Source organism: Tachypleus tridentatus, chromosome 7, assembly GCF_004210375.1.
Source record: "Tachypleus tridentatus isolate NWPU-2018 chromosome 7, ASM421037v1, whole genome shotgun sequence".
In the NCBI taxonomy this organism is placed as follows: domain Eukaryota; kingdom Metazoa; phylum Arthropoda; class Merostomata; order Xiphosura; family Limulidae; genus Tachypleus; species Tachypleus tridentatus.
Genome location: NC_134831.1, coordinates 68,893,292 through 68,907,259, shown reverse-complemented (window position 1 = coordinate 68,907,259; position 13,968 = coordinate 68,893,292). Strand labels below are relative to the sequence as shown.

The 13,968-nt window shown below is 30.3% G+C and overlaps 1 protein-coding gene across 5 annotated transcripts in view; it reads right to left on the bottom strand.

Moving 5' to 3' along the window:
* Window positions 1-12,814, bottom strand: part of LOC143255903 (calcium/calmodulin-dependent protein kinase type II delta chain-like) — a 103,577-nt gene extending 90,763 nt beyond the window's left edge. For 4 of the 5 annotated variants that reach the window (XM_076512293.1, XM_076512295.1, XM_076512296.1 and 1 more), the window contains exons 1-3: window positions 12,643-12,803; window positions 9,407-9,501; window positions 1,793-1,852 (exon numbers count right to left, since the gene is read on the bottom strand). In XM_076512293.1, coding sequence (XP_076368408.1) covers window positions 1,793-1,852; window positions 9,407-9,501; window positions 12,643-12,770 — 283 coding nt within the window. In that variant the 5' untranslated portion in view covers window positions 12,771-12,803. Of the gene's footprint in view, window positions 1-1,792; window positions 1,853-9,406; window positions 9,502-12,642 lie in introns of all 5 variants that reach the window. The other variant, XM_076512297.1, reaches the window with a different exon arrangement.
* Between the last annotated feature and the right edge of the window lie 1,154 nt (window positions 12,815-13,968).

Here is a 13,968-nt window from a genome sequence, read left to right as displayed (position 1 = left end):
CAGTGTTTAGGAGTTAATATTTCTTTTTTATCTAATTGAATGGTACAATATAAAATAACTCTTGCACTACTGTCATTTTTTTTTCAATGGTCAGATATTATAATGGTAATGAGTGGAAATTCTCTTGTATAAATCAGTGTAACCCTCCATCTCCATTTTTAAGCAGAGACCAAATTTGAAAAAAGCAATCAGTATAATTTAACTAGCCCAAAAATTAACTGGTAAAGATACAAGGCCTGAAATCAAAGTGATCACTGGTGTAACAATGACGTCTTGAGAGAACTTTTACTTTGAGAAATTACTTAAGTTCCAAAAGTCATTAGAATTTTGTTTAGAAAACAAAACTGAGACACCTTTTTCCATTTTAAATTTAAAAATACAAAATAATGTCTTTCTGCAGCACCAATAATGGAAGTTAAGAAACTAACGTGTTACTGGTATTTTTTGGATATACGTAATGTTAAAAAAAGCATTCAGTTTCCTAATGTAAAAATTGTTCTTATTTTAAACCTGCTAGCTACCAGACAAATCGTCTAGCATTAATATGACACACCTTCAACTTCGCTTGTGATTTGTTTAAAAAAGTAGAACAAATTTTAGAAATTAAACATGGTGTTCGTAAATCATATTTTCCAAATTAATCTTTACCTCATAAACTTACCATATGAATATCAATTTTCCCCCACCCCAACAATGATTAAATGTTTAACGTGACATTAGCTGATTCTTCATTGTTAATACGGCTTTAGATAGGAGAACTATCAGATGATTTTTGTTAACAAATGGAAGTTGTTAACACTGTCAAAAATTATTAACGGCAGCTTCCGATTAGAACACAAAATTAAAAAAAAACACATACAGATAAAGCGTTAAAGGGCTGTAATTCACTTCTTTTCAATGGGAAATTTATTCTGGATTAAGTATACAGTGTTTGAAACAATAAAGACAACGTAGTCCGATGTTACATCACATTTTCCAGTTTGAAAGTAGCCATTCCTGTACGACGATACAGTGAAAGTCGTTAAAACTCGGCACGTGCCAGCCTGCTGCTTAGAAACCAATAGCTGCGAGTTGAGGTTATCGTTCGATGCGATTTCCAAGTTTGCACACGACGACTAACAAGAAGAGATTAATGTTATCGTGAATTGGTGCAAAAATGTTCTATCCCACCATTTACACAAACAATACGTGTACTCTGATTGTAATGTGCGTTTTTTTTTCATTGGCAACAGACGCTTTACGTCTGTAAATATCAGTTTTATTTCCAATCAATTTCTTTTCTATCTTTTTTATTGGCTAAAGATATAAATGCATGTGTGAATGTATAGAAACACGTTATACATATGTATGTATTGAACGGAGAGTTCATACCAACAGGGTCGTTGTATCTGACAGTGTATTGTTGATACTTGCGTGGCAGGATATACGTAAAATCTCCAATACTACTGTGAGATTCAGGTAGCTCTGTGCTGGTATGGTAACACAACACTGAAGTCATTTTAATAAAATCTACTGGGTACTATGGAAAACCACCTCTTACTTACAAACTTTTTCTTTTAGGTTCATTACCATTACTGGAACAAGTTCGTAAAACATAAAATATTTGAGGTATTTATTTATATACCTGCACATTTCAGACTGTTGCCGTGGCCACAAAAGAATCGTTGCTTCGCACCTTTAAGATCACGTTGCCATGACAACAAAAGAACTACGGCTTCAGGAGATACTATGGAACAATCCATAACGTTTGAACTGTCACGGCTGAAAAAATTACAGTAAAATGAAAACGTACCTATGTTTGGATGATTCAGCTTACGGCAAATTCTCGCCTCCCTCTCAAGTTTTTGGAAGTCTATGAGAAAGAACATACACAAAAATAATTAAATGGAAATCAAAGTCAAAAATGGAAAATTGATTATAGTGATTTTTTAATTATTTGTGACTATTTACTCACACATTTAGAAATATGACATAACATTGTAAATAAACAGTATATGTGGCTTTTATTAAGTTGTACAATATAAACATATTTTATTTTCATACCCCTCCAAAGCGTGTTAATTACATATAGTTTATACTGTTTATTCTTGATACAAAAAAAAATAACCCAAAGCGAAAACTAAATTCAGTTAAAACAAAGGAAACTGTGATGAAAATAGAGAATTTTCTAAAAGGTTAAAATATAAATCCAATTTCATTCTATAAAACGTTTTTCAGATGTATCAAATAACAAAAAATAAAGTTTGAAAACATTTTCCTGAACTAATGAACGTCGTGTTTTCCATGGCTAGCTACATTAACCGCCCAACAACTGATCGTGTGCATTGACGACCGCTAAGGAAACTTATTGTTGCATCGGTTCAATAACAAGCTTCAGGCATCCCATTGTGAATCGCTGGTTCCGTGACAAAGTTCGCACTTAAGCTTTCAATAATAGAACATCAACACCAAATTCTTTTCTGTTTTTTTTTTTTTTGCAATATAAGGGCGAAGTGTTTTCCACTTTGACTCTTTGTAGGTAACCATTTCTTGTTGAACGATAAATTGTGACAGTAGCAATTTCATTTCTGTATTGTTAATTCACAGAGGGTTGTTGGACATAGTACTTTAAACTCTGATCTCATTTTGCTTTGAAAACACTGACCTTAACTATAAACAATACGTATAGTCTATATTTTATACTTAACTAATTGTATTTTACCGAAACACTATGTAAATTATAAACTTAAGCCATATTACTTATTACAACAAATCTTGTAATACATATTAAAATAAATCTACTGCTTAACCCTCCTAAAGGCTGGTGAAAATAAAAATAAAAACAAAAAATGTGTTAACTGTATACAAATGTTGTAATACCGCTTTCATAACTAACTATATGTAAAGATCTGTTGGGCACCAGAACCATCAAGGTTGTGAATTTGACGGTTTCCGCTCTTAAAATTTAAGTATTTATCGTTTGGCTTCTGGTTCTAGTGTTACAGCGCTTTGCCATTAGTGAAGAAATATTTATAATTCTTTAGTTTTCTTTCACCTTAAATATATAAATAATACAAAAATTCTGTTTCGATTATCTGGGTGTTTTGTGAAACATTAACATTTGTAGTTCTTGTAAGCATCCGAAATCGTTAGACATCTGACGGTTTACAATAATTACAATGTTCAACTGAAAAGCATAGATCAACTGTGCGCGCCCGGCCAGTAAAAACAAAATCACCAACATAATTTCTCTGAAACGAAAGATATGTCTAAACATCGATTTTTCTAAAAACTTATTGCTGATCGATATTACCGAAATGCCGTCTAGTTGCTATATTCCTTTAATTAAGAGAGCTAAAATAAAACTAAAAACGGGTTCTAAATTTAGAATAATCAAAGAAAGCATGTTTGCTTTTGCAGCCGTGAGGGCGTTATAACGTGACGGTCAATTCGTTGGCGGTGGGTGGTGACGACTAGCTGTCTTACACTGCCAAATTAGGGACGGCTAGCGCAGATAGCCCTCCTGTACCTTTGCGCGAAATTCAAGAAACAAATTATTTAATAAGGTTATTTGAATATGGTCCCAATAAGTTCAACATTAGTACGGAGGGATGCGTGGTGCGTTTATTTTATTTTTCTAAAAATTGAAATAGCTAAAAAAACAAACAAACGTGGGGTGGGACTGCACCTAGTAGGTTTACTCCTGCCACTTGTACTACCATAAGAACTTCCTTTATTTTCTCCACAAATTTTGCATTTATTGTTAAAATTTCCTCCACATATTTTGACTGGAAAATTTCAAAAATAATTACACTGTTTAAAAGACGGTGGTTTTATGTGATACCACATCGATACTGCTTTATTTTGTTCCCGATATGAAAAGTTCATCCACATGTATAACAGACACTGCTTGAAAAAAATATTTTACGGCTGCACTCTCTTTATACGTTTTCTCAGCACTGACTTTTTTTTTCCCTCCAAAATACATAATATACGTTCAAAGTATTCTTTGCAATATTGTTCGCATAATGTAAATTAACTATCCCTAAGAAATATACTGTGAAAATTGTAAAACAATAACTTAAATAAAAGTACTGTAGGGAAATAATAAGAAACTGTCTATTAAAACTTTACAAGAAAGCATGAAACAACTAGCTTTGAAAAAAACAAGCCTATTGTGGCCATATCTAACACACTAAGCTAGTCTCTCAGTGAAAACTCCCACAAGTGTGTCAAATCCCAAATAAACCACGGTACCGAATAAAGTTATTTCACAAGATTTAACTTCATTTTAACAGAATAACAATTTGTTTGTAGGTATTACTGAAACGCTCGTCACGAACTTTCTTAGAAAAACGAAAATTTTAGATTATGATTGAGTTGTACTGCCACTGGGGAAATCGGTGTTGAAAACTAATTATTATCGTGTATATTTTTATGCGAGACAGACCTGGAAGCCGTGTATCTACAACTAGTTTCCATTTCATAATCCTCACTTAACCGTAACGCGAGTTAAACAATGTAAACGAAGCTTAAACACAACAGTCAATCTCATCGACCGCACGCGGTTCTAGACCACTTCGCTGGCGAGCGATTATATACAGGTGTTAAAATAAACAGCATAACATAACTGTCTTTAGTGTGTTAAGAATTAGTACCAACACATAAAAACAGCATTTCTTAATGAAGTTAAAATAATAACTATGGAAGCTATCTACGATATGTTCACTTGGCTGATGAGGACGTCCTTGGTATTCATGAAGTAAACCTACCATTTTACTACTGATAAAATTGACAAAACTATTCCAAAGAGGTAGGTTTTACATGTTACAAAACTCAACAAATTCTGACGATACAAAAATTAAAATTTTTTACCCCAAAAAAGCGTGCTCACTAAGCAGTACGGAAAACGTAATTTGTTAAATTTACAAAAATGTTCTTTGTAAACACAAAGTTCTCTTTAATTGGTTCTGTTGGTAGTCTTCTATTTTCCACGTGATGTTATATAGTCTCATAAATTATTTCGATAATTTATAGTTACTTATGATATCTGTATAATATCTGAGTAAAATTTATATAGGATTAGAATAAGTAACACTAATGCTACTAATATATTTTTCCAAATTGTTCAGAAAGTAAGCTGTTTAAGGTACTAAGTCAAATCTATAAAAACCTAGTCTTCTCTCTTTTTTCCCAGAGTGTTTGTTTTGCTTTAGAATTTCGCGCAAAACTACACGAGGGTTATCTGCGCTAGCCGTTCCTAATTTAGCAGTGTAAGAATAGTGATCACCAACCACCGCCAACTCTTGGGCTACACCGTCACATGATAATGCCTCCACAGCTGAAAGGGCGAGCACGTTTGGTGCGACCGGGATTCGAACCTGCGACCCTCAGATTATGAGTGGGGCGCCTTAATCACCTGGCCATGCTAGGCCTTTTCCATAGTGATCGACGATGGATAGCATTCTCTTAAACTGGTATAATTCAGTGACAACTGCTGAATCCTGTGAAACATTATTTTCATACAATACTTTTAATATACTTACGTTACTTATGTCAACAGGATAACTAAAACTTTTCGATTTGCCCTACAGTGGTTATCTCTGATAATAATTTTATGTATTTGTATTTAAAGGGTTAGGAAAAACTTAAAAATTACTGCTTACATTCTAGTCATTAGCTTTTTTCTAAATATTAAATGAAGTTAAATAAATACACCTCATGCTACTAAAATCATAAACCTCATGCTGATGCGTAATGATATATTTGATAATAATTAAGTTCAAACCCAAACAGTTGTTCAACTAACTGCCGATACAAAAACCGTCTCCACCACTAGTATGACTGTCGTGTGTGGGATTCCTAATTAGTCTAATGCCCTGGTATTAAGTTAAGACGTCGTCCATGCTGTTACATTCTATTTTACTTTCACGTGTGTTCTGACCAATATTTTAATTAAAAAAAAAAAGAGGGTCTTATAAAACGGAATTGCTCAAGAAAATGAACATTGAAATTATTCATTTATGAGAATAAAATGTTTTCAAATTCTGTATTAATGGGACAGAAACGTGAACTATAGTGAAGAAATACCGTCTTTAACAGATTTTCTGAGTAATTTTTAGGACTACTGCAACAGCAATGGAAGTAAACATTAACTGAAAAACCTAACCAAATATGTAATTCTGATATATTATGGTCAGAGTACAATATTGAACTAACTACACAGCAGATGTGAAAGTTCAACAATTTCGCCGTCTAGTTATTGAGCTAACAAATAAACAACGCTGAGACAGCACTGAAACACCTATCCATCCGCTCGATCAATATCAGATAGACCATTATTTCCTACTCACGAGTATTTGGTAAAATATATAATAGGATTTACCTGCTGGGTTATTTATTTAGCTGGCGCCGACCTGAAAATAATGTATAATTGGTTATGCAACCAAAAGTACATTACTCGCATACAAACCAACAGAACAAAATGTTTCTGGAATATGATATTCTAATGGTTAACTTTTAAAAACTGTTTACATTTTCACACAGAATAGAATTAATAGTTTGGAAATGTTTAGATGAATGATTAAATTATAACCTCAGTAAATGCATGGTTTACTTCGCAAAAGGTGTCTGGTTCTAAAGCTGATGTTTTAGGTACCCACGGTAAACATTATTAGAAATAATTCAAAGTGAAGGGGGGGGACATTAAAACATACAACTTGAATATATTTTGGGGCGAGAGTGGGGAAAAAAAACTATATTTAGAATAATTTTATCCTGAGGTTGAGCAAGTATGACGTGATGTTTTAAAGATACTCATTTGACCCAACAAACTGTTTCTATTGGTAAAATCATATGTCCAAGGAATTGTTGTTGTCTAGAATTTTAGTTTCTAAAAATAAAATGTGATAATTTCACAATTAAAGAATCTTACCTTAAATTACTTTTTGAACAAAAGCATCAAATTATCTCCCTATAAAGTAATCAATAAATAAAACAAATACCAAAACGAAACACAGTTAACCTACAATGTACATATTAATTGTTGCTTTATTTAATGGGATCTTTACAAGCCCACAAGAAAGCTGCAGGAAAAACAACAAACTTATTGTCAAATTTTACCTATGAAAGTTATCATCAAATTTTATTTAATGATTTAGTTCATTTTAAGCAAGTTTAGGAAGTAGAATTTTAAGTTAAGTTAGAAATCTAATAAAACAGTTACAAAGAAGGAGGGGTTTACAAAAATAAAGTGTCATTGTTTCATCAGTACTTTAACTTGAAAAACTTTTATTTTTCTGGATGGCACACCTAATGATAATTTGAATTTCTGAAGCATTTTAAGGTATATTATTTGTGAAATTGTTCAAGAATTTTAACTATTTCCAAAGGTCAGTAATTCTGACCCCAAAAACAAGAGAAAAGTATTTAACCTAAAACTATGGTTAATACATTGGTGAATTTATTTTTATGTCTATGCACATGTAAGAGTAAAAATGTGCATTGTCATTTTATTGAAAAAATTTAAATTTTATAACAAAAATATCTCCCTAACTGATGGACAAAAAGGCCACATCAAACAAACTCTTTTGCCACATGTTTAAATTATTTTATTGTTTTTTTTTCATTCTAATATAAATTAGCTTATCTAGCACAACACTTTTGTTTCAGATTTAGCATTTTAAGGTTTCTTGCACAGCTATTATTACTCCAAGTATCACAGTTACTCCATTAAGCATTAACACAATTCTGTTTATGAACAGTTTCATGCTGCTAGGCCCCTGCCAAACTAGTAGTACCCTGTACAGTACACCTATGCAGTGAAGTTATGGTTCAATCACACAAGACCAAGTGTGAATATAGCCTTTGCAGCACACAAATTTAAATAAAAAATAATTACTACCACAAATCAAATGAAACTTGTCATTTGAACTGTATAATAGTTACAAATTACAAATATTCATAACAAGAACTAAATATAATAATTTTGTTCTTGGTACTATAACAAGCAAATTTTAATATCTTATACATATTAGATGTACAAAATAAAAATTAACCACTTTTTTTTTAGTGCACGATACATCTATATAAAAAAGTAAATTTAACTGTCACATCAATATAAAAATATCTGTACATAAAATTAAAACAGATGTAATCACATTTTAACTATAATTCATACTATACATTATGCAACCAAACATTTGACACACAACATACATACAGTTTTTATCATCGAAATATAAAGACAATTTTAAATGAAATTACAGTCAAACATTTTACAACCCAAGAGTATATTTTACATTAATATCTACTTTACATGACAATTGTATTTAACTATGTAATTATAGAACTATGATATACAAGTATTGTATACTTATGTGAAAGTTAAAAGTGTTTAATATGTTGTACATCATTGTGTAATTATTTGTGTAATAATCACAAATATGAAGTGAATATTATTTCATGAGGATACAACTAAATGTATTGCATGCAAACTGCTTTAGAAGTTGTAAAAGGATACACGATATTTTATACTGATAAATGATTACTTTAAAATATATTAAAATATTTTTTGTAGTCCTAAGGATGCAGTGATAATTTATAACTCTGTTTTAAGTTGTACAGAACTACATTAAATGTTAGTAAACAAAACATTTAAGTTATTAATTCAAACATATTGATTCTCAAATTCCCAACTCATAATCTTTAACTTAGCAAAGCTAATAAAAACACATACTTTAGCCTAAAGCATGTAGTAACAATTTCAACTGAATATTTTAAAACAAGTAATTTACTAAATTTATAAAATATCCAAGCATCCAATTCTGAAGCAAAATCAGCTACCAATTCTTTTAAATAAAATATCAATAAAAAGATGATTTTTTCAGACAACATTTAAATATTTTCATCATAAGACACACACACACACACACACACATACACAGAGAAAAAACATGTATTCTAATGATATAATGTTCATAATTATTTAACTGAACCTGACAAGACAAAACTGTTTTATTTTTACCTTAATATTTACCAACACACATACATTAGTACTGTACATAAACCAACGACATTGCTAATAGTTCTGAATTAAATGTTTTGTAAATTTCAACAACTTCCCTGATTAAGGAAATAAAAAACAAAAAAAAATGGATGATGTAAGCTATAAAAAGGCTTGCTGCACTAGAAACACACAAAATAAAACAATTTATCCAAGTAGGAATAAACTTTTCTATTTTCTTATTAAAATTAATAAACTTCATTACTTTTACATAACCTACTTTCTAAATTCATTTTCAAAAATCTAAAAAATAAATAAAAACTATATATATATAATTACACATGTTAACATATTAACATTTGAAAATTAAACTACACCTCAAAATAATATTTAAAACAAAAAAACTTCAATATAATCATTCACCTCTTGCTGATAACTTCTTTGTATTTATAATTTTTGCTGCAAATTCTAATCCAGAAGACTTCTGAACACATCTTCTTACTATTGAAAAAGCACCCCTGTAAGACAAGAAAATAGTCTTTCTCCATTTCTTCAGTTTCACATATCTACAATAATCTTTTGTTAAAGATGCAAGTTTATTCTATACAGTTGCTTTATTTTAACAAAAGAAGAAAATTTAAATCAGCACAATTTATTTTGCAATAATTCTATGAAAGATATGATTTACATTTGAAATATACTAATTTTTAAAATATTTTATATATTTGTCAGTTTTCACTTCAACTCCACTTTAAAAATATTTTCTAGACTGATGAGTTATCTGAATTTGCACATTGTTAGATTAAATACACTAAAAAAAATTATAAAACAATGTTAGCAAGATAATAAAAGTCAATTTTTAGAACATTAAAGTCTACCTGTCAAGAATCTTTTAAAATATAAGTGTGGAACTGTCACAATTTATGAACAGCAAAGAATCATTTGGTCCTTTAAGACTATCCCTGTACATTCACTCTTAAGTAAACTTTTACTTTATTTTTCATAATTGTAGCTATTCCTCTTTTACACTTCCTTAAGGATCCCACCCTTCAATGTTGGTAATCATCATTCACTTCATAAACTACCTTGTTAGAAAACTAACAAATTAACCAGAGCCTGCTCTTTTTTTTTTCTTTTTTCAAATCTTTGGGATAAAGCACAAAAGTCATTATTCTTTCAGATCCCTGGATAACCATCTAAACTTTAATAAAATAACCTCTGGTTCTTCTTTTCTCAAGAAAACAAAACAAGAGATCTTAACCTGTTCCCTATAAGATAAAAATTGAAATGTAATTAACACACAATAGCTAATAGAAGTAAAGCTCTTTTAAAATAATAAAAACACATTTTTCACTCTGAACATCCCTACATTAACAAGAGAAATAATTTTGTTTTGCCACAAAAGTGAATTGTTTATATTTTATAAAATATTATAGAAAGATTGAACTTTAAATGAAGGTAGAACATAGAACTCCAAAACTAAGAAACTATGTTATGCAGTGCTTACAACAAAAATAAACACACAAAGAAACAAACAAACCAGAATTATTGGATGATGTTTGTCAGCTTGGTTTGCTACTAGTTATTTTTGAATAAAAGTAGAAGACAAATGTTTCATTTAGTTCAAAAGAGTGCAGATAAGATCTACTTTCATGTAAATTCAGACATTTTAAAACTATCTATAGGCTATATATATTAAAAGTGAAATAATATTGTAAGTATAAGGCCTAGATATCAGAGATAGCATAAATATAACCTTATTCTTGAGTAAAACTACTCATTATAAAATTATGTATAGTTTGTCTCACAATGTGGTATGGTATTGATGTTGGTAATATATGGATGGTGACTTAAGTAGTTAGTTTGGCAGGAAAAAAGTGAACTTGATGAGGTTGGTGTTTCTCCATCACTGTTTGTTTTTAATACGGTGATAAATTCTTTCTGTCAATTATTGGTTATTATATTTGTAACATAAAATCTGTTCTTTTTAACCCATCATTCTTCTTATTGGACTAGACATTTCTCTGGGTTTTAAACACTAGTGTTATTCTATGTCTCATGTTTTCACTCCGAGATAAAGTATGATGTACTTTCTTAGAGTCAGCAAAAATGGTGAACTTCAATCAATTCTTGAGATTGTTGAGTAAGTACATGTCTATGAGTTAAAAGCATTAATAAGTGATCAACTTGAACTAAAAGCAAGTACTACTATTCTAAACATAGGAATACCATTTAAAAAGTGAACATTACTTTCATATATGGATATCTAACTGTATTTCATCTTCAGTTATTTCCTGTTAAATCATTTTTCTGACTCTTCACAAATAAAATATGTATTGTATGCCCTCTCACAGTATCAACAGGCTTTTACTGAATAATATTAAATCCTTTACCTAGAAAATGTTTACTGTTCTTTACTACTGAGATATCACATTCAGCTATAAACCATTCATTTCTTCTACTACAGTTATTCTTATGAGTTTCACATAATGTTATATACATATACACACACATATTGATACTGTAAGGTCTGCCATAGATTTTTTTTTTACACATAAACAACTTAATTGCTAAGCAATAAAGTTAAAAAAAACACCTCTTGGCCAAGTTGTTAGATGACACAAAATGTATCCCAATAAGTTGAAAATACTATATTTGATCTATATTCAAACTGATGAAAAACATTAGAAACTTGGGATTTAATTGGTATAATAATTCTCACACAGATTGGCAGACTACATAAAAATAAATTAATGTATACCTTATTACAAGTTCCCATCCACTATAAGCAAACTTTTACTTATAATGGTTTCATAAAATCTAATATAAAATAGTTATTAAGACACAAATTTAAAAAATTAAATAGAATACAACAGTATGCAACAACTATGTATATTTCTAGTTATGTTTTTCAGTAAATAAATGTCGTTTTCTACTTTGGTTACTACATAACAGATACAAATAAACATTTACTTTTTATCAAAGTTATTTTATTTTTCTATATTTGAATTGTTGGTTTATTACATGTAAAGTATGCTACATACTCAGACAGGTAACCTCAAGCTTAAATTTCCAATCCTAAAATTATCTTATTTCAGGTTAAGATAAAATTAAGATAAGATTAAATCTGGTGGCAGTGTCAAGAAGTGGACAAGGCATATCTTTTAGTAGTTATGGAAAATATGCATCCGAGAAAAAAGGCACTTTGGAGACAACAACAGAAAGGCAGGGGTTAGGCCCACTCATCTATTTTCGCGTGCACGTAAGAGTTTATACGATATATAAAATGTAGTTTTAACTGGAGGCTGTAGTGGAGTGTAGGGTCTAGTCACATACCTAGCAAATAATTAAAACTAATAGTAATATGACCTCAGTAACTTGCAGTTACATCACACTCCACAGACAGTACGGTAGCAACTTTATTCAAACTCTTAGTCTTACGGTCAGAGCTATAAAGTTATATTTAAGTTTGACTTTAAATATACCGACTGTCAGTATTTAATTTACATATTACATACGTTAACGATTAGGTTATAATGCATAGTTCAAAACACCCACTTTAGAAGTTTAATTTCAGTTCAAGCTTAAATTTAAATTATACTTCGGTACTGGCAGTACTACTTCTTTTATGATAAAAAAGAAAATACAATAATACTTACTTTCCCAGCTCCTCTTTAAGTTCATAATTATCACTAAACCTCGTGCAGATGTTAGGAACAGCCATCATAACAACACCTTCCGATCTACTCACACAATTATAATGACAAGGTTTCGTCAAATCTCGCATTGCATGTATCTAGAAAAGAAAATGGTGTCTTGTCAATGCGCATGCTCGTTTATATATTGAATATTTGTCTATAAAAGCAAAACGAAACAAACACATTTTAACTTCTTTCAATACGGTGAGTGTAAGGATAGAAAAAGCATGATAGATTTAATTAGTATTTTATATTTCTGTATGTTGATTTTCACGCAAAGTTATATGAAGGCTATCTACGCTAGCTATTTCTAGTTATGGAGTAATAGACCAGAATGAAGGAACACTACCCTTTACTAATTCTAAGGCAGTGATAGACTAGGATGAAAGTACCCAGCTGGTCAACACTACCCTTCACTAACTCTAGGGCTACTCTTTTATCAACAAATGATAGGATTTAATCGAACTTTATGACATCCCCAAAGATGAAAGGGCCAGCATGTCCAATGAGAGGATTCAAACTTATGATCTGCAAGTTGCGAATTGAGTGTTCTAACTACCAGACCTTGCCAAGCCGATTTATTTATTTGAAAGTAGTTCTAAATCTCTTTGTTGAGGTATATTTGATTTTTTCTACGTAAAAACGTTGGTTCCTTGATTGGTAGATTTTAAAATACTTCGGATATACAAAACGGTTGCATAATGAAGAAAAATCGTTTAATATTTCAAAAAATGAGTAATATCCACTAAAAAACATAAGCACGTAAAAACTAATTATCTTGAGCAATATGCTTAGCTCAAAGCAAAAACCAAATAAAAGCCTATCAATATTTAATGTCTGCAGCACATGTGGTTAGTAATTACGTGAAAAATGTAAAGATGACTGTTACTTTCTTCTTTTAAGTTTAAATTTGCACGTGAGTGATAATATGTTTTAAAGCTTCTAATTGAAAAAAAAAAGTTGAAATAATCTGAAATAAGATTATTCATACTAAATTATTAAAAGGAAAAAAAGAGTGTACAATAACTTAGTCTGTTCTACAAATTTACTTTTCTTGTATTTCTTATCGATTTTTGGAATCTATGAGTGGTCTTTCCTCAATACACGTGTTTTTCAAGCCGGTTGTGATACGAGATATACAGTGGTCTGTTCTGTTGAAGGTGGATTTCAGATTTAAAAAATAACAATTAAATTTAGAGCTTAAAATAATCACAAATGTTCCAGAAACTAACTGTTGTGGTGTGAACTGGATTAAGTTGATAAAATATGATTTTTCATCAATTTTAT